The sequence below is a fragment of the Volvox carteri genome, assembly GCF_000143455.1.
Source record: "Volvox carteri f. nagariensis unplaced genomic scaffold VOLCAscaffold_111, whole genome shotgun sequence".
Lineage (NCBI taxonomy): Eukaryota > Viridiplantae > Chlorophyta > Chlorophyceae > Chlamydomonadales > Volvocaceae > Volvox > Volvox carteri.
In genome coordinates, this window is record NW_003307654.1 from 89,211 (window position 1) to 107,538 (window position 18,328).

Below are 18,328 nucleotides of genomic sequence, written 5' to 3' on the forward strand. Positions count from 1 at the left end.
ACTCAACCAGCAGTCAACACGCTCCTTTACCCCACGGCTTCTTGCGGTATTCCGCTCCAAATATTGCACTCCAAGAAGGAAAACAGTCGTAACATTGAGGTTCCCCAACCCTCTCATTCCGGGTTGGTCAGGGCATCGGTTATCTCCTGCCGTAAAACTGCATGAGCAATGGACCCCACTTGCTTTTGAAGCCGGTTCCAGAAACGGAGGATCTGCTTCACCATGTAATATTGTAAGGGGAGTTCAGCCAGCTCCGCATACAACAGCCTGTGGGATGGCCGTGCCGTCCCCACTACCTGCCTCATGAATAAAATCTGCAGCTGGACTGCGCTATCCTTCAAACAGGCTTCGAACATGCCCTCCGCAAGGTTGGCTTTATCCCGCCGCCTTCCCACCCTGTCCACGACCTCTGCCAGCGCAAAAGGGCCCCACGCCTGGCAGCCATACAACAGAATTGCTCGGACTTGGGTTGCAAAAAGCAAACGGTGCGCATCCTGGGCCCTTGAAACACGAGCTCACTCCCATACTTAGCCCTCAAGCCATCATAAATGGGATATATTCTCCAAGCACACGTAATCCATCTTCCACCGCTCCGCAGTCACAAAGCCTGCAGGTACGTGCGACACGCTCGCGGTCGTTGTTCCTGTTGACCTCTAGCTCCCAACATCCCGACCTAAAGCGCATGAGGACCTGCTTGGGGAGGGCGGTCCCCGCGTGAATGAGCCACCCAGGGCACGCGCCCTCCCAGGGCGGTGCCTCCATCCATTTGTGGTAATTGCACGCCTTGACCCCGGTGACCCCGGCGGGCAAACCCCTGAACCGGTGGGTCATAACAATATCATCCACAGGGCCTACGGTCAAGCCAGTTACGATGTTACGTTTGGGGTACAGGGGGGCTGAAGCTGCAGCTGAAGACTAAAACTGCTGAGGGTGTGCGTGCTGCAGCCGTGTCTGTCTCAGCAGTGCTCACGGCCAGCCCAGCCACGCCAGTCACCTTGTGTGCCTCGGCTGAGGACTTTTCCCGCCACCATGCCACCCGTCCCCGACTCGACCTCATCATCCTCATCCGGTGCCGACCGAATAACCCAAACACTATATTGGCCATTAAAGGCCGTAAGAGGTATCGGGGTGGACCACGCACCACGACTTGGACCGGGATACAGTAAGCACGGCCCACAAAGGAAAGGTCACCGAGGGGGAGTTGGCCAACCGTGTGGGCACCGTTATTAGCCACCAACCACCAAAGCCACCACCTCAGGGCTCTTGAATGCTCGGCAGGGCACGGGGCGCTCATGAATTACCACAAGCCAGACAGCCAACAAGAAGTTTAACCACTGACTTCAAAGCCACTCTATGTCGGGGGGATAAAGGCTGTGGCACATAGGTCGGTGAGGGCTGTAAGGCCCGCTCGTGCCTGTCGAAGCGCTTTTGGCTGCTGCACATTGTGCAGGACGTCAAGAAGCCGGGGCCAAGACACCAACTGGGTTTGCTGGCTGCAATAAAAAGAGGACCTATAACGAGCAGCGCCCATGTCGTGAAGAGGGCGAGTGAGCGATAGCTAGGTGTCCGGTATCTTATAGGTCTCATCTTCAGGGCTAGGCTGGTCGGGGTATGCCGGGCAGATGCTCTCGATCCGCATATGCAGCAGCCATATACTAACATATAATTTCTTTATCGCGAGCTGTCACAGAGGCCGCTCCAGTTCTATTGGGCCAATCTTGTGTTAAGGTTCTGGAACACTGTTGTCAAGAGGCCGGGGACGCTGTGCCACCGGGCCTTCATTGCCGATCTCGAGCTGGCTCTGGGGGGTGTTACTGAGTGCTGATGGGCAAGGACCTGGCTTTCCTTAAGAGTTTGGGAGCTGAGCCCCCAGCCGGTCTGCGTGGTGACGACCTCATAGCGCATTACGCCACCGTTAGGTTGCCAGTGGGAAGCATACTTAAAAGAGTTCGCTAGGCGGCTCGACTCCCGGTGGGAGTGCCCGGATACCCTAGGCGACCCGCGCACCTTCCCAAGTGGAAGTACCGCCGTTAAGGCATGTCGCTATCTGAATTGGATGAGGGCGCCCCCACTTAGGCCCACGAGGCATGAGTGGTTGGCCCACGCTGAAATCGCCATGCCCCAATGTTTGCATCAAATGCTTGATGCGTTTCCGGTTAGGCTGTTGGGAGTTAGAGATTAACCGACCTAACAGCCGTGAGCGCACAGCGCGCACCTGCAGGCTCTGTGATTGCGGGGCGGTTGAAGACGAAATGCATGTCTTTGTGAAATGCCCGGCGTACGCAAGTACACGGGCTAAGTACGAACGTGACCTCGCGTTTCAAGGGCGCAACATGCGCACGATTATGACCGAGGCCCTAACCCTGGCGCTAGCCAGGTTCCTCTCGCAAGTCTGGGAGACCCGGCACGTTGCACTAAGGCGCTTCGTGCTCAAGCGGACGAGGGAGGACGATGATGGTCCACCACGTAACCGCACTAAAAACGATTTACCGTCCATGGCACCCCCGGCTTTTACGGACAACCCCGCACTTGTGCGGAACTTGTAACTTGTATAATGCCGCGGCAGGTGTGCGGCTTGGGGCTTCCCATGCAATACATTATCGCGCGGCTGCGCTTCACATACGCGGTATGTATGCCGGGGCGCTCGCTTGTCTGGCAGCTCCACACTATGCTCTTGGGGGATGCTTGCCGCGCTAAAATTTTATCGCGTGCAAGAAGTGCAAGGACGCTACTGTATGCTAACCGGAGAACACATTGTCAATTTTAAACCCATAGTACCCCGCAACACCATCGTGAACTTTGCATATGGCTGTGCAAAGGCTGCGCATATCCCTGTTCCCATGATTTTGTCATAATTACATCGCTAGCAAATGGGACCTATCCCAGCGGTCGAATAAGCTAGGAAAGTTAGTACAAAGTAACTCCTCTCGCAGCTTACTTGTACAAAGCGAGGCGGTTATTGCGCACTACCACCAGGAACGGAGCGTCAAAGCGCTCAGTAGTGAGAGCTTCACAATGCTTACATGAAGATGTCATAGGTCGACCCTTCGCACGGCGGCTGCAACTGGGGCAAACTGGGCCTCTCTGTACGGCACAGTCTCTAGTCAAGACCGTCTCTAATCCCCGACTTCGTCAGGGCTTTGTTAGGTAGGACGGCAGGATGGCGCAGGAATGGGGCCTCTGCCCTTTTTGGAGGCGTTACATGAGAGAATCAACGGCTTAGTTGCCAACCCTACACAGCAAATAGCAGAGCAGGTTAGCCCCGTCCTGACGGTTCTCGCGATTTGATCATGCATTCCGCGCGCTAACAGTATACTTTTTTATTTCCCACAGCTACTATCAGTTTTCGGAAATTCCGCAGCCGTCCTACTCCTCCACGCGTCGACGAGCGCCATCGCTGCAGCCCCCAGCAGTCCTGACACACTCAGAGCCCTCAAGCGGCTCGCAGTCTTAGCTTATTCTCACATAGCCGATTCGCAAGCATTTGGAACTCTCTTATTTCAGGCCTTCACGGTCTGCGTTTCCGCGGACACCAATTTTTTCCTTGACTTGGCCGGGGTCCTGGGGCTGTCGACTCCTGGGGAGCTCGTCAAACTAGGTGTAACAGCGTATCATCTCCCAGGGCCGGCTGCTAAACAGCAAGGTGAGCACTCGGAAGACTCGTTAGATCGGCGCATATCTTGGGTTGGTTTAGGCCTGATGTAATTGTGCAGGTCCAACATATATTTTAACTGGATGACGTGATGAATTTTATGGACGCCCTGCGCACTGATGGCCGCGCTTTTGCCCGCTGACGGAAAATGTGCGCGCTCACCGGCACCCCCCACAGGCCTTGCAGTTGTTCGGGCGGCACTTAGCAACCCGGAGGCAGCATTGGTTCGGATATCACCAGCGTTGCTTCCAAAATTTACTGCGTTACTGGCGACTGAACGGTCGCAACTCGGCGAGTTTGTAGCTCTTGCCCAGCAGATTGCTGAAGGCTCCGCGGCTCGTGGATCCCCCGTCCACGCAGCTCTGTTAAATCCACACGCGTCGCTTGTGGATCCTCTCATTGAGGATAGCTCTGTCCAGGCTTCCGACAGCTTGCTGACGATGGCTTCCGAGGGGACTGGTTCCGCAGCAGTTCAGAACGTTTTGGAGGGTTATCATGGCAGCCTTGCCGCCCTTATGCAAGAGTTCGGTTACGCTGTGTCGGCAGACGAGGCCTGTTTTAAGGCTCTTCTACGACAGGTGCCCGAGCCACCCTCGGAGGAGGTGGTCGCTGAGATACTGCTGATGATGGCTCGAACTCACACCGGACTAAAGGAGTCGGAGCCCGGGCTGCATTTTTCACTCTGGGTGACGCTGAATCTGGGAAACCCTCCCCCAAGATCGGTTACAGTAACCACCTGGAACTGGCCATTAGTGGTGGATTGCCTCAAGTCTCACCCGCCAGGGCAACCAAGCAGGCTTAACTGGGCTAAAGTGGCCGAGTGCTTGGATTGCGAACGTGCCCTGCTACCCGACGCTGCAGCATTCACCCTATTGGCATCAGCGTTTCGCCGTGGTGCCGGGGAACAGTTGCCTGTAGCAGCTTTAACGCGCATGTGGAAGCACCCTGCCTGTCAGCTGTCTTTCCTGAAGGCGGCATCGGTGGCGCCGCCTGACGTGTTCAGCTTTGAGAGCTCAAAGCGTCTGGTGACTCTTCTCGAGGGCATGGACGTGGCAGCGCTTAGTCCGAACCGTGCTTGGGCGTCGGTCGACCTACTTCAGGTGCATATCCCTCTGCTCTCGCCGTGGTGGTATTCGTAGGCTTTTCTATGTGAATCTTAAAAGTTCACGTGGACCTTAATTCTTGGAGGGATCCGGGTCTTGGAGTGCACTTTACCAGCTGCTGTGATGAGTTTGCCCCACTTCCTTGCATGAGACGTAAAAGTTCAACCGTATGAATGCTTACGACACGACCCCTCCTGGCTTGGTCCTACGCAGGCACTGTGTATGCTCATGGAAAGTGCAGGGCTTGTGGGCCCAGCTCGGGATGTGCTTCAGTTTCCTGCCGCAACCTGCCCTGACCTCCTGCTGATCACAATTGCGGAAACACGTACGGACTGGAACTTGCTTCAGCGAGATGTCTTTGCGGCCCTTCTGCCGCAGCATGTCGCCTTGGCAGCAGCAAGCACGGGCGCAGTGAATGGCAAGCGCAGCCGCGAGCTGCTGACGCGTGTATGGTCCGCAGCACCACCCACGGTATTGCTGGACCTTCTTATTGAACTTTATGCACAGGACCCAGCACACATGACGTCCCGAATCGCGAAAGTCTGCGCGGACCTCGGTGTTCTCCCCCAGGTACGGTTCTTCTAAACGTTACTGACATGTGGGACATGCAGGCACATAATGACGGGGTGAGGTACATAGTTGCTTATTGCTTATGGGTATATGGCGGTTCACCCATCACGCCATTTCTCCATGCATATGATGGCCGCTGTATGCTTGCACATAGTTATGCTTTCTGGTTTTATGCAGGTCCTGGCGAATACGCCTATTGCTTTCGCCCTTGAGCTTGCCGCCTTCGCTGGCGGTGCCGGCATGATTAACTTGGAGGCCTGGCTATCAGATTACTGCAATCGGGATTCCATGACCGCCATACCCAGTATGCTGCGGTACGTCGTGGACAAAACATCTGATCCTCCAGGTGGCACGACGGTAGGCGGTGCACCTGGAGTACCGGGTGCCAGTGCGGATGTCAGGCGTGGCGTGCCGTTAAACGCAGACGCTGCACGTGCCTTCCTAAAAGTCCTGCAGGCCTCAGCGCAGGGGCTTCCCGTGGAAATGCTCCGAGAACTTCAGGTATATTGAGGAGACCCTTTCTGCCTTGATCTTAGTCGGGATTGTGAATGATTGATGGGAATATTGAATGCTCTGGTCACATTTCTGGACTTAACGGTTGGTATCAAATGTTGTGTCATCGTGTTAATTTTGATGTACCGCGATGCCAAGAATTCCGAGAGGCAAATGGCTCTGGTACTGAACATGTCGAACGGTTTTCTTTTTCAGGCGGTCCAATCCAACCTGGCAAAGCAGTTTCCCTCTCTAACGGCGCACATCACCACTCTGTCCACCTCGGATACTTTCGCTAGTGACGTTGAGGAGGAGGCGAACAGCTACTTCCAGGTGGGGCCTAGCACGGGGCGGTTCGGGGTAACCTCCATGCCTTGCAACAGATCAGCAGGAAGCCGAAGGCTAAGCGCTGGCTGGTTCTTGCTTGCAGGCGATCTATAACGAGGCACGCCCGATAGAGGAGATTATTGTTCGCATGCAAGCATACAAATCCTCGCTCAACCCCCGCGAGCAGGTACGAATTAGCCAAAACAGACTTTAGGTAACCCGTCTTTATCTTCGTCGCAGCTGTGCGTACCAGCTTAGAGCATTGTCGATGCTGATGACGTGGAATTTCTTTCGCTTGCAGGAAGTGTTTGCCTGCATGATCCACAACCTCTTCGATGAGTATCGGTTCTTTTCGCGCTATCCGGATCGAGAGCTGTTTATTACAGCAACCTTGTTTGGTTCGCTTATAAAGCACGGTCTTGTCAGCAGCATCACCCTGGGGATGGCGTTGCGCTATGTACTTGACGCTTTGCGCAAGCCAGCACCATCTAAGATGTTTACTTTTGGAATTGAGGTGCGTCGTTATTCACTTGGTTCGGCTAAACTAGAAATACCCTGTGCTGAAGTGACATGGGTATGTGTCTGAATGTGAGGCGATTTATATGCGATTGGGTAATTGTGATCGATTGTCCTTCACCCTTCCTGTTTTCGCAGGCCTTGCGGCAGTTTGTGCACATGATCGCTCCGTGGCCGCAGTTCTGCGCAGCTCTATTATCCAATCCCCAATTACGGGAGGCGGACGCGGAGCTGTACGCGCGCGTGGAGCAAGCCCAGCAAGCTGGCGGTGTCACAGGCAATGGTACACTCCCTGGCCTGCCCCCGGTCGGAGCAGGTGGTGCACCTCAGGGCGGATCCGCTTCTGCGGTGGATCAGCCACGGCAGCAGCAAGTACCGGGCCAGCCACAGCAGCATAGCCACATGGGAGCGCTGGAGGCGAACACTCATGGGTCATCACGTTTCCTTAATCTTCAGCCAGCCGATAATACTGCACGCGCTGCGGCGGGCCAGGAAGACGAGGCATCTGTTGCAGCGGCAGGTCCTTCCATCACGCGGAACGCCAAGGACGCCGTCGCGTCGGCAAGGGCGACTGTGGGTGCAGCGACCGGAGGCGGCGAGCCCTCCATGTCAAACGCAGCTCCGGCTGGTGGCAAGGGCGGAGCGCGGGAGCTGAATGCAGGCGGTGGCGGTCTAGCATCAGTGCCGGCCGCTTCTGGTGGACAGGCGCCACAACCAAGCAACACAAGCCTTTCTGGTAAGCGCGAAGTGAGGTCGCAATCCGTTGTAATGCTTTATATGTTTGTCTGTTTACATGAGTAGCATACTTTTCGTTAATGGTGCCTGCAGGTGAAGGGGAGGGCGCAGGTATGTACCTGGCTGCGCAAGTTGCTGCGGCATCACTGTCAGCACCCATGGGACCGTCTCTGGCGGCTCTTGTGAACACCGAGAGTCTGGAGAGCGCAGCGGAAAAGTATCGCGATTTTAAAGAGCCTCCAGAAGCTGTGGCTGACAAGTAAGCAATCCATCCAGGCGCCTTCTTGAGCATTTGCTGTTTTGGGGAGCTGGGTTTGCTGACGAGCAGGAGCAGGGTTACCATACCGTAGCCAAGTTGCGATGCCCATATCGGCTGTAGCGATACACAGGATGTCCGAAAACATGAATTTCCCGTGGCTACTGCAAACATCTACCGCTCAGGGTTCACTTCGTCATGAACAACATAACTAAGGACAACATGGAGTCGCGGAGCGTAGAAATTCGCGATCGTGTCTGGCCTGATTACCTTGCCTGGTTTGCCAACTACATGGTAGTGAAGCGAGCGGCTCAGGTGAGGCCCGGTATTCAGCGCCGTGAAGCCCGCTAGTTTGCAGTTGTGACGACGTGGGGTACGCTGCCGTCGGTGTCGCTCATGGTATTTGTCCGGGAAATGTATGACAACAACCTGCCTAGTTGGATTCCAGGTTGCTTGCGGTTGGGGCTTACCCTTGCCTTTCCCTCTTCCAGGAGGCTAACTTCCATACGTTATACGTGTCTCTCCTGGATCACCTGAACGACCGCGAGCTATATCGCTTGATGGTCAAGACCACCATGTACTACGTTAAGGTAAGCATGCATAATGTAGCCTTCGGTAGTCGCGCTGGAGATTGTGGTGCGGTGTCGTCTTAAATAAACGCGAACGGTAGTCCATAGGATGCTCTCACCTATGGGACACACGGTGTTTTGCAGGTGCTGCTGTACTCGGAGCGCATTTTGAAGGAGTCCAACGATCGTGCACTGCTGAAGAACCTGGGCACCTGGCTGGGGCTCCTGACGTTTGCACGCAACAAGCCGGTGTTAAGCCGCGATTTGGAGCTTAAGCAGGTTATCTGCGAGGCGTACCAGCGGGGCCGCCTCATTGCTGTTTTGCCGTTCGTGCAGAAGTTGCTGGAGGGCTGCAGGCATAGCCGCGTCTTCAAGCCCACGAATCCTATGGTAGCAGCGATTTTGTCTCTGCTGGCGGAGTTGCACGCAATGAAGGTGATTGGTTTGCATGGGGTTCCGGGCTCTGCCACTGGCCCCTGCCGGTGTCAGCCCGGATTCGGGTGTATTGCAAGGTCACTGAGGAACGGTGCTGGCGGATGTTGGTCTTGCACTTATAGGAGGGTCGGCGGTGGCATCCAGTTTAGTTGCGCTGCACGATTTACATGCGCGATTTGCACACCTAACAATCATGATCGAATTTGTTTGCGCCAGGGTCTCAAAATGAACAACGCCTTCTCGATTGAGCTAATTTTCAAGGCATTTGGCCTGAGCCCACATGATGTAAAGCCAGCGGATACCCTTAAGACGCTGCCACGAGAGCGGATAACGAACCCTGACTGGCAGCTCGAGCAACTGCCAACGGAGATGCCGCCGCAACCTGTTTCTGACGGACCTACCAGCTCCGCTCCTGCGACCGTTTCAACTTCTGTGGGCAAGCCGAGTGTGCCGTCGTCACCGGCGCCGCCTTCCGCGCCGCCATCAACGGCGCCTCCGTCGTCACCGGGTCCCATGTCCGGTACGGGGCTGCGCTCGTCATCCGGTGTGCAGCTGCCGCCAGGGGCCACGTCGGCCGGTGGTCCTGGTTCGATCGACACAGTGCCAAAGGTAATGCCGGCGCCCCCACAAGTCCCAGCTGTCCCAGAGCAGCTACAGCCGCAGCAACCACAGCAGTCGATGGCTTACGGTATGCCAGGTGCACCCCCAATGGCTGGTGCTCCTGCCCCAGGTGCGGCCATGCCGCCGGGGGTCACCGCGCCCGCTGCAGCAGTGGCAGCCGCGGCTGCAGCTGCACGCGCGCCTGGCATGGCAGGTGCGCCCGGTCTGCCACCTGACGCGGGACTGTTTGCGAACCTTCACCAGCACGTCATTATTAACCCATCCCTGGGCGACATCGGCGAGCGTCTGCTGTTGAAGCGGCATGTACCGGCTGCAGTGGACCGCGCTATCGGCGAGATCATCACTCCGGTGGTTGAGCGCAGCGTCACGATTGCCTGCTACACCACGTACGAGCTGGTGCTTAAGGACTTCGCGGGTGACGGCGACGAGAACAAGTTGCGCAAGGCGGCACACTTAATGGTCTCGTCCCTGGCAGGCTCACTGAGTCTGGTGACAGCGAAAGATCCGCTACGAATTTCCCTTACCAACCAGCTGCGACAGATGCTTCAGGTGCGGAGCTAACATGTCCGATTTGGAATTTGGGTTAAATAGTCCCTTGACAGCAAAACTTGTTGCTGGCGCGATATTGTGTGTCAAATGGAGAATGCGTGGCCCGCCCTGTTTTCCCTCTCCCCCGCCTGCAGCCGCAAGTGGCTGACGCAGCCATGCTCGACCAAATCATCAGCGTTCTGGTTACGGACAACCTGGACCTGGGTTGTAACCTCATTGAGCGGGCTGCCACTGATAAGGCCGTCCGAGACATTGACAAGAGCCTGCAGGTGGGGTGGAGTTTTACGTGTGGCTGCCATCGCGCGGCTGTCGCAGTGGCAAGAAAGCCTGTGTGCTCGTTGATGGAAACAGTGTTTGCGTGTGAATGGTAGGGGATGCCTTCCACTAGTGGTTAAGGATGGACGACACCCTTTCCATCGACGACTGGCTTTTTACGAAAGAACGGAGAATGTTCTGTACGTGTTATTACATCATGGCGTTGCCGCACCCCCGTCTGGAACCCATGGACATGGCAGGCTGCTTATGAGGAGCGCGCGAAAGCTCGTGCGGCCGGCAAGCAGTGGGTAGATGCGGCTGCGTTCCACGGCGCGGGGTCCAGGTTCCCTGGTAGCTTGCCGGAAAGTCTCCGGCCCCGCCCCGGTGGCATTAATCTCCAGCACATCCGTGTATATGAGGATTTCACCCGAATCCCACGTACTCCGCCAATCCCTACATCGCCTGCGCTGGCGGTCGGTTCGAATCAAGCCCTCGTGGCTCCGGGCCCGGGAGCTCCGCCGCCACCTCCAGGGGTCTCCCCCCGCCCACCGGGTGCATATGCAGTAGCCGGGGCTCCTCCTGGTTCGTTCCAGGTGAGATAGGCTACCGGTTCGAATCATGCTGCGGCGCCTCCTAATATCTACCCGGGTATCGGACTTTTAACCTTTGAAGTCCTCCGTTCCTGTTAAAACACTAGCATAAGCCCTAAGTAGGCTCTAGCATAGTAAGGATGTCTTCAAGTGTTTGGAGAATAGCTTGGTGCCTGTTGCACGTCTTGCAGGGTTTGGACGCCTTGGTTGCAGCTGCGGGTGGTGCAGACAAGCCGCCTGTCGTTTCAGCGTTGGATGTTCGACCAGATGTGGCCGCCGCTGCTGCACTACTGGACCGCTACCTCCTCTGGCAACAGGCGGTGGACGCCGCTGTCGCTGGGAAGGACGCTAACCCCACAGCAGACCACTCGGACTTGCAGGTACACTTTCTTCACTACATGTTTTACGTGGTTCTTGGCCTGACCCCAGGTTCCCACATGAGGCTGGAGTCAACGTTAACAAATTGCGGGCGTCAAACCTGCGTTTTATGTTTGGGCGGTTATTGCTGCCGCAGGCCCTCTTGGCGGAGCTGAGCGAGGCGCTGACGTCAGGTGCCGCGCCGCCCGAGGATGCGGCGGTCTTCTTCGCTCGCCGCATCCTCAAGCACCTGTATGACTCGGTCGCTGCCGCGTCAGGTTCCAAGCTGTCGGTGTCCTTCCACGGCGCCTGCCTGGAGCTGCTCAACAATATGGTGCCTGGTGGGCGCGTCGTTAACGAGTTGACAATGGCGTACCTGAGCGCTGATGACGAGCGCAAGTTCAACCCGGCTCTAATGGAGATGCTCTTGCGTCTTCGTTTCCTGAACATGCTGGAGCTCGATGCCTATCTATCGAAGCTGTTGCAGACGCCGGTGTCTCGTACACAGGTGCGGGTGCATTACCTCGTAAGGAGTGGTGGTTGCTATTCTATGCACGGAAGGGCGAACATATCGGGAACACTCGTGTCTACGGGGATGCTGTTTCGTGTGTAGGGGTTGCTGACTGCGACGCAGAGCTCTTAGCCCCTGACTGTATTGTGGATCGGCCATGTTGGTCGCCGACTCCTGGCGTATATATAATTATGGAAGCTTGTGGTTATGGGAGCTTGTGGACTGGACAAATCCATCTGTCTGTTGCTATCTACAGGCGGTGTCGGACCTCGTATATTTTCTGCTGCGCGCTATGACGCTGCGCGATGGTGGTGTGGTGGTATTCACGGATTTGCCGCTCACCATGGAGCTGCTGGGCAGGATGGCAGCCGCCAACCCTCCATTGGCTAGCTTGGTGGAGGCAGCGCGGAAGGTGCGACTCGGCAGACCCCGTGTAAACTGTGTTTGGGAACTGCTCGGGTTGCCATGGGTATAACAAGTAGGGGCGTAGGATGTGCAGTTAGGGGATGAACCAAAGGGGAGCATTATCCCCTAATAGGTTGTCCCCTTCAGGGTTGCAGGTCAACAATTTGGCAAGGCCAAGCATTCCGTTGCTACTGCCTGCGCAGATATGTGGCCTCCACTACCAACTAAGCTGGCTTGAGGATTTCCCATATACTTGTATGCATACCACTCCCTTGCCGATACTCCTTTCTTCCTCCCGGTGGCGCTGTTTCTACAGGCCGCTGTTGCCCCGGTCCTCAGCCGTTCACCAGCCGAAATCCCCGGTGCGGTTCGTGAGAAGGCTGCCGATCCGCCTGGCCTTCGCGACCAGTCGCTGAAGCTGTTCGAGGACTGGGTCCACCTCCTGAACATGCATGCCGAGGATAAGGTAGGGGTGCCGTGTTGTTTTATGCATTGACGGGTGGGAAGGATGACGCCACCTTGGAATTAAAGCAATGCCAGGTGCATTTCCTAATTGGCTTGCCAACACCCCTCGGAGCAGGCATTGCATGGCTTCCTGAACGGCCAAGTCCGGGCCGCTGGAGTGCTCAAGATGGATGACACGACTGATCGCTTCTTGCGGACGCTTACTGAGCTGGCGGTTGCACACTGCTTGGCGTCGGCAGAGGCCGCAGCAGCGGCAGCGGCTGCTGGTGCCGGTGCTCGTCCAGAGGCCGTGGGCTCGGGTCCGCTCAGTTTTATTGCCACCGATGCATTGGTGTCGCTGGTTGCGGCGCTCGTAGTGCAACTAAACGGCGGCGAGCCCCTCCTCAACAGGCAAGGCATCCTTGGTCCATGACCTGTGAAAGAGCAGCAGATTTGGATGTGGAGCTGCATCTTTTGTTCACCAGCATGCCTCTCATGTGCATCCTCATGTGCTAAGCCGTTTCCGCTTTTCACACCGTGACGCAGATACCTCAGTCTGCTGGTCGGGCTCATCAAGCGCGATGCGGATGAGGCAACTATCAAGTTCAATGCGCGCCCCTACCTGCGAATCTGGGTTGGCCTAATGTCCGAGCTGGGCATGATGCCGGGCTCCCATGCTGCTGCGTCGGCAACCGCTGCGACCTCAGCGAACAGCGCAGATGGGGTGAATGCCGCCACACCACCACCCGCTGCTGACCAGGCCAGTCAGCTCCGTTACCTGCGGGCCTGTGGTGTGGCTCTACACGCACTGCAGCCGCTATCGGTACCCGGCTTTGCATTTGGCTGGCTTGAACTTATCTCGCACCGCTCCTTCATGCCACGTGTGTTAACTGCGCCGCTGGCAAGCGGGTGGCCACTGTTTGCGTCCCTGCTGATTGCGCTCTTGCGCTTCTTGGAGCCCTACCTACGTGCGGCGGACCTTTCGGAGTCGATCAAGCAGCTTTACAAGGGCTGCCTGCGATTGCTGCTGGTTCTCCTGCACGATTTCCCGGAGTAAGCTATGTGATCAGTTTGTTCCTGGTTATGCGGTGCGGTTCTGTTAATTTGGTGCTGCCGGCAAATACCCGGCTGCGGGGAGTACATTTGGCATTAACCGAGCGCTGTTTGACACTATACAGGTTCCTCTGCGAGCATCATTTCAGCCTGTGCGAGGCGATTCCACCGCCAGCCGTTCAGATGCGCAACCTGGTCCTGTCAGCCTTCCCCCGTAACATGCGGCTGCCAGACCCTTTCACACCGAACTTGAAGGTAAGCGCCAGCGACTGGCTGCATCACCGCCAGCCGCAGATGCATGGTAACTCGTCACTTCATTTTTCGATGGCGGCTGTGTATGTACCGTGCCGTGTCTATTGCCAGCCTTGCGCTGCGCATGCAATGGATGGGCTGCCTGTAATGGAAATAGGGTCCTGAAAACCCAACGTATTTACCGGTCGACTTTGGATAATCGTGCATGGAGCAACCCAAGAACGCTACGCCTTGCCCTACCTCAGGTGGATCTACTGCCTGAAATTCAGCAGCTTCCGCGCATTGTGCCAGATCCGGAGCAGCTGCTTCCAGAGGCGCTTCGCCAGCAGGTGGATGCCTTCCTCCGCACCCGGACGCCCGGCAACCTGCCGCAGGAGCTGGCCAAGCGCTGTATGATGATGCCGGGGTCTGCGGACAAGATTGGCAGTCCGGGTGGTCCGGGTGCACTGCTGGGTGGTTCAAGCAGCGGACTGACGTACAACGTGCCACTGATCAACGCCCTTGTGCTGTACATTGGCTCGCAGGTTTGTTTTTTAAAGGGAGCTTGAATATGCTAACGGCTTTGCTGTATTGGCGTGATCCTGTATTGCCTTGCAAGTAGGGCATGCCCTAAACGAGCACTAAACGTCATATCGACGTTGTTACGAACAGCCTGATATATTTAAGGCCATGCTCATTTTTTGCAGTCATTGAACACCTTGTTGTCGCTTTGCGCCTGCAGGCCAAGACGGTGTCCAGCCCATTGCATCCAGGAGCACAGGAGATGTACGTGCGCATGGCGGGTGAACTGGACGCGGAGGGCCGCTACCTGCTGCTCAATGCCATGGCCAATCAGTTGCGCTACCCCAATGCGCACACATATTACTTCTCCTGTACGCTGCTAACTCTTTTCCTAGAATCCAAGAGTGAGGGATTGAAGGAGCAGATTACGCGCACGCTTCTGGAGAGGCTCATTGTGAATCGGCCGCATCCGTGGGGCCTGTTGATTACCTTCATCGAGCTGATCAAGAACAGGTACGTTCATCGTCATTCTACTCGCATGTGAGTTTGGCTAAGTACGGTCGTGTGTGCGAATGGCACCACCACTACACTTGTTTCCATCTCCTGGCTAAATGACGTGGTGTAGGTCTCGCGCCTGTCAAAGTTAAGCATATATCTCTTGTCAGGAGAAAAAGCAGGAGAGATGGGTGCTGTTGCAAGATGTGTTCTCCGGGAAATGTTTTTGTGTTTATTGTCTGATGCCTTATATTTTATACTCATACAATAAATCTGTTGTCACGCAGGCGATACAACTTCTGGGCACACAGCTTCACCAAGTGCGCGCCGGAAATTGAGAATCTGTTCACCTCGGTCTCGCGGAGCTGCTTGGGCACCAACCGGGCTGAGGAGGAGGCGGCAGCGGCGGCGCATGGGAAGGAGGCTGTAGCAATACGTGCGTGAAGTGCTGAAGTGCTTAGAGCAGATAACAAATTGCATAGTTGACGAGTGTGTCGGGTGGCTGCAGACGGAGCAAACGAACGAGGTTATGTTATTGTAAGGAATTTAAGGGTGTTGCAGCTGCCGATGTTTTTTTTGTATGTATGGTGGTTCGAGGCAATATCAGCCTCTACGCCCTTTCAGCAGTGCCTATCCTTTGCGTTCCACAATGAATGTGGCGGTGTGCCTGCGCTGTGAGCTGCTCCGGCGGTGGCTTGTACATGATGAACGTTGCGAAGATGGAAAGGACTGGTTGTCTTATGAAATGCGATTTTCCGAGGCCGAGGAGCGCCTAGAGCCGTCCGGAGGGGATGCGTGTTGGCGGATTGGGTGCCTGCTGGTGGCCGGCGGGCGCGGGGGCTACCGCTGGCGGCCATTGGACCTGATCGTTTTGCTCACGCAGCCGGCAGCTTTGGGTCTGCTCGGTGAATATGCATGCATACCTAAGATTGCAGCCTGATGGCCGCGAAGCTATCATCGTAGAATTGTGCTGGGTGGACAGGTAAACTGAGGACTGTAAAACTTGTTTAACTGATGGTGTGCGCATGTTGCGGTTAAAAATGGTTGCTTCGCCAGGATCCAATCCGGGAAACGCGTTATGGCCACAAACGATCCAGGCTGTACAAAGCACACAGCAGCACGTATGCCAACTGGTACATTTGGCGAGTAACGTTATCTCTTGACGCGTTTCGACAAAATCATGGCGCATCCTGCAAGGATGGGCCCCCTCAGTAGCACTTAAATGACCCAGTAAATCAGGATACTTACAGATAAGATCCTCCCCGAGGGTTAGGCTGTTACAAACTCGGGTCCAAGGCTGGACCTGTCTCTTGGCCACGTGAGGTCCCTGGGCAGACGGATGCGTTGCATACCCATGTGGCTCGATAGCATTGACTGTATGTAATGGCGTGAACGCTGCCACCGGCACGCAAACTAGAAGGCTGCGCATAAACGTGCATGTGCGTGGATTGGAAACCATGGCATGCGAGCTGCCTGCTGAGCGTACGGTGTGCACGATGCGAGAGCTGCTTCTAGAGCTCCAACCTAGTGTTAACATTTTTACTGTCTTGAAGTTATTCCTTGATCCTGTATCTATATGGCAATCCTGGGAAATGTATTTCTTTCAAAGAATTGCTCCATTGTAAGTCGCGACGGTTCCTAAACGCTTTGCCACAAACACAATCGCGCAATACCGATGCACATCCTTGACTACATATTTCATGACCGATACGTTTTAACCCAACCCAGTAGTTCGCATCCAACTTCGGAGGGCGACAATTGTCCCTCGTCGAGCCCAGCGCCGCAGGTGGCTACAATAGCATCGCGGCAATCCAATGTGCCTGCTTATGTCCAACTATATCAGCTGCCTTATCACGGGAGTGCACTCAGTTCACAGCAACACCCATCATTGTCGTCGAGGTTGGCAAGTGCCGAAGCGCCGGCGCCATCATCCGGCGTTGCGGCCCGGCAGCGGCTAGAAGGCCGATCTGCGAGTTCACATACCCCATCGGGCACCTCCCTGGCGCCATATCTGGCGCTCTCAGTTGGCCCGGAGGCCTCAACCACCGCCTCCTTACCAAGGGCTGAACTCCCCCTGCCCAATCACCAAAGCATAGGGGGCCCAGATGTACATATGCGTACCACCAACGAGCCCTCAGGTAATTCGCCAGCGTCAGCCCCAGCTGCCGCATCGGATCAGCCGCCCGCGCGCATCAGCCTGAAGGACTGCCGCTCCCGAGCTTGCGCTGGAGTGGTGGACTCCTTCAAGCGAGCCCTACGGCCCCGGGGTGAAGTGGCGTTGGAGGGGCCAGCCAGGGACCCCGGCTCCGCCGGGCTGGCTGCGTTCGCCGCGCAGACCGCTGCCGCTACAGACCGGCAGGATGAGGCGCTGGCAGCAGCAGCAGCAGCAGCAGGTGGCGCTGACGCGGCCGGTGGCTGTCCTCCAGACACGTGGCAGTTGGGTCGCGCCACGTGGACCTTCCTTCACAGCATGGCTGCAGCCTACCCTGAGCAGCCCTCCCCGCGGCAGCAGGAGCTGATGCGCTACATGATGGAGGGGCTGGCGGAGTTCTACCCCTGCGAGGTCTGCGCGGAGCACCTCAGGTCGGGCAGGACAGGGACAAAAGCACGGTGGGACTCCATGTGGCTTGAAGCCGGGAAGTCTCGACACCTGGGCGTGTGGGTTGTGAGCCAGTGGTAGCAATCTGGTGAGTGAGGTTAGAGGCAGGTGAACGGAGCAGCTAATGCGGGCGAGGTGGCTCCGGGTGTGAGAAGACAGATGACAGGAGTTAAACGAAGCTGCCGCATTGCCGGATGGGGGAACGGGGAGTACCCCGGCCCTCGCTGCTCCGCGGCGGTAATGTCATGATGGCGTATCCGCCTCTTAACGCAGTCCCTACCCTTCGTACCCCCATTCCCCCCGCCACACACATACACACGAACCCTCAGGGAGCAGGTTCGCCGCAGGCCCCCCCGGGTGGCCTCCGCGAAGGACCTCAACATGTGGCTGTGCGGCATTCACAACGAGGTAAGGAAGCTACCAGGGAGGTTGGGAGCTGCCTCCGGCCCTCGAGGAACTGGAACCGCTGCCGCCAGGAGGGGGAGCCCCTGTCTAGGTGTGGGTCCGCACAGTCCCGTTGCACGCGACATCGCGAATGTGGGCAGGCCTGCCTTATGGCGCGGCGGCGGGGATTAGATAGTTTGCTAGATAAGATTACGCGGCGCCCTTTCTGGCATGGTCCCGACCCCGGAAAGAAAGCGATTTATTTGCCTCGTATCGGTTCAAGCACTGCCTCCGTAGACGGTCGGTCGGGGTAACTCCCATCCACCCGTCTATTTCCATATTGGCGATATTCAGGTTAACGAGATGCTTGGGAAGCCGCTGTTCGACTGCAATCTTCTAATGGAGCGCTGGCGGGACGGGCCCCCGGACGGGTCGTGCGACTGAGGCGGGCTGGGCTCCGATGGCGTAGATTGGAAGCCAGCAACCAATGGCTTTGGCGCCTGGGCAGGGGCTTGTTCAGCGTTACAGCTACGCGGCTGCTTTACCCCTGCAAGGCTGCAGTGTAACAAAAGCACACCTGGATCACGGGGTCCCTCAATGCCACCGACTGAGTGGTGAAACACGGTCCGAGGCCGAGGTCCGGGTGCTGAGGTGTAC

The 18,328-nt window shown here is 56.6% G+C and overlaps 1 protein-coding gene across 1 annotated transcript in view; it reads left to right on the top strand.

Annotated features, from left to right (window-relative positions):
* Positions 1-18,248, top strand: part of VOLCADRAFT_108387 (uncharacterized protein) — a gene marked incomplete at its 5' end in the record, with an annotated part of 19,047 nt that extends 799 nt beyond the window's left edge. The window contains 32 exons of the mRNA XM_002958898.1: positions 599-613; positions 658-822; positions 1,451-1,547; positions 3,404-3,643; positions 3,830-4,752; positions 4,969-5,325; positions 5,503-5,826; positions 6,034-6,150; positions 6,248-6,331; positions 6,446-6,658; positions 6,799-7,396; positions 7,489-7,654; positions 7,837-7,966; positions 8,143-8,241; positions 8,365-9,352; positions 9,386-9,825; positions 9,960-10,094; positions 10,341-10,673; positions 10,988-11,050; positions 11,185-11,535; positions 11,795-11,950; positions 12,260-12,409; positions 12,524-12,707; positions 13,095-13,440; positions 13,566-13,695; positions 13,938-14,021; positions 14,067-14,216; positions 14,414-14,706; positions 14,976-15,124; positions 16,713-17,271; positions 17,617-17,695; positions 18,026-18,248. Of these exons, the coding sequence (XP_002958944.1) occupies positions 599-613; positions 658-822; positions 1,451-1,547; positions 3,404-3,643; positions 3,830-4,752; positions 4,969-5,325; positions 5,503-5,826; positions 6,034-6,150; positions 6,248-6,331; positions 6,446-6,658; positions 6,799-7,396; positions 7,489-7,654; positions 7,837-7,966; positions 8,143-8,241; positions 8,365-9,352; positions 9,386-9,825; positions 9,960-10,094; positions 10,341-10,673; positions 10,988-11,050; positions 11,185-11,535; positions 11,795-11,950; positions 12,260-12,409; positions 12,524-12,707; positions 13,095-13,440; positions 13,566-13,695; positions 13,938-14,021; positions 14,067-14,216; positions 14,414-14,706; positions 14,976-15,124; positions 16,713-17,271; positions 17,617-17,695; positions 18,026-18,115 (8,208 nt within the window). The 3' untranslated portion in view covers positions 18,116-18,248. The remainder of the gene's footprint in view (positions 1-598; positions 614-657; positions 823-1,450; positions 1,548-3,403; positions 3,644-3,829; positions 4,753-4,968; positions 5,326-5,502; positions 5,827-6,033; positions 6,151-6,247; positions 6,332-6,445; positions 6,659-6,798; positions 7,397-7,488; positions 7,655-7,836; positions 7,967-8,142; positions 8,242-8,364; positions 9,353-9,385; positions 9,826-9,959; positions 10,095-10,340; positions 10,674-10,987; positions 11,051-11,184; positions 11,536-11,794; positions 11,951-12,259; positions 12,410-12,523; positions 12,708-13,094; positions 13,441-13,565; positions 13,696-13,937; positions 14,022-14,066; positions 14,217-14,413; positions 14,707-14,975; positions 15,125-16,712; positions 17,272-17,616; positions 17,696-18,025) is intronic.
* Between the last annotated feature and the right edge of the window lie 80 nt (positions 18,249-18,328).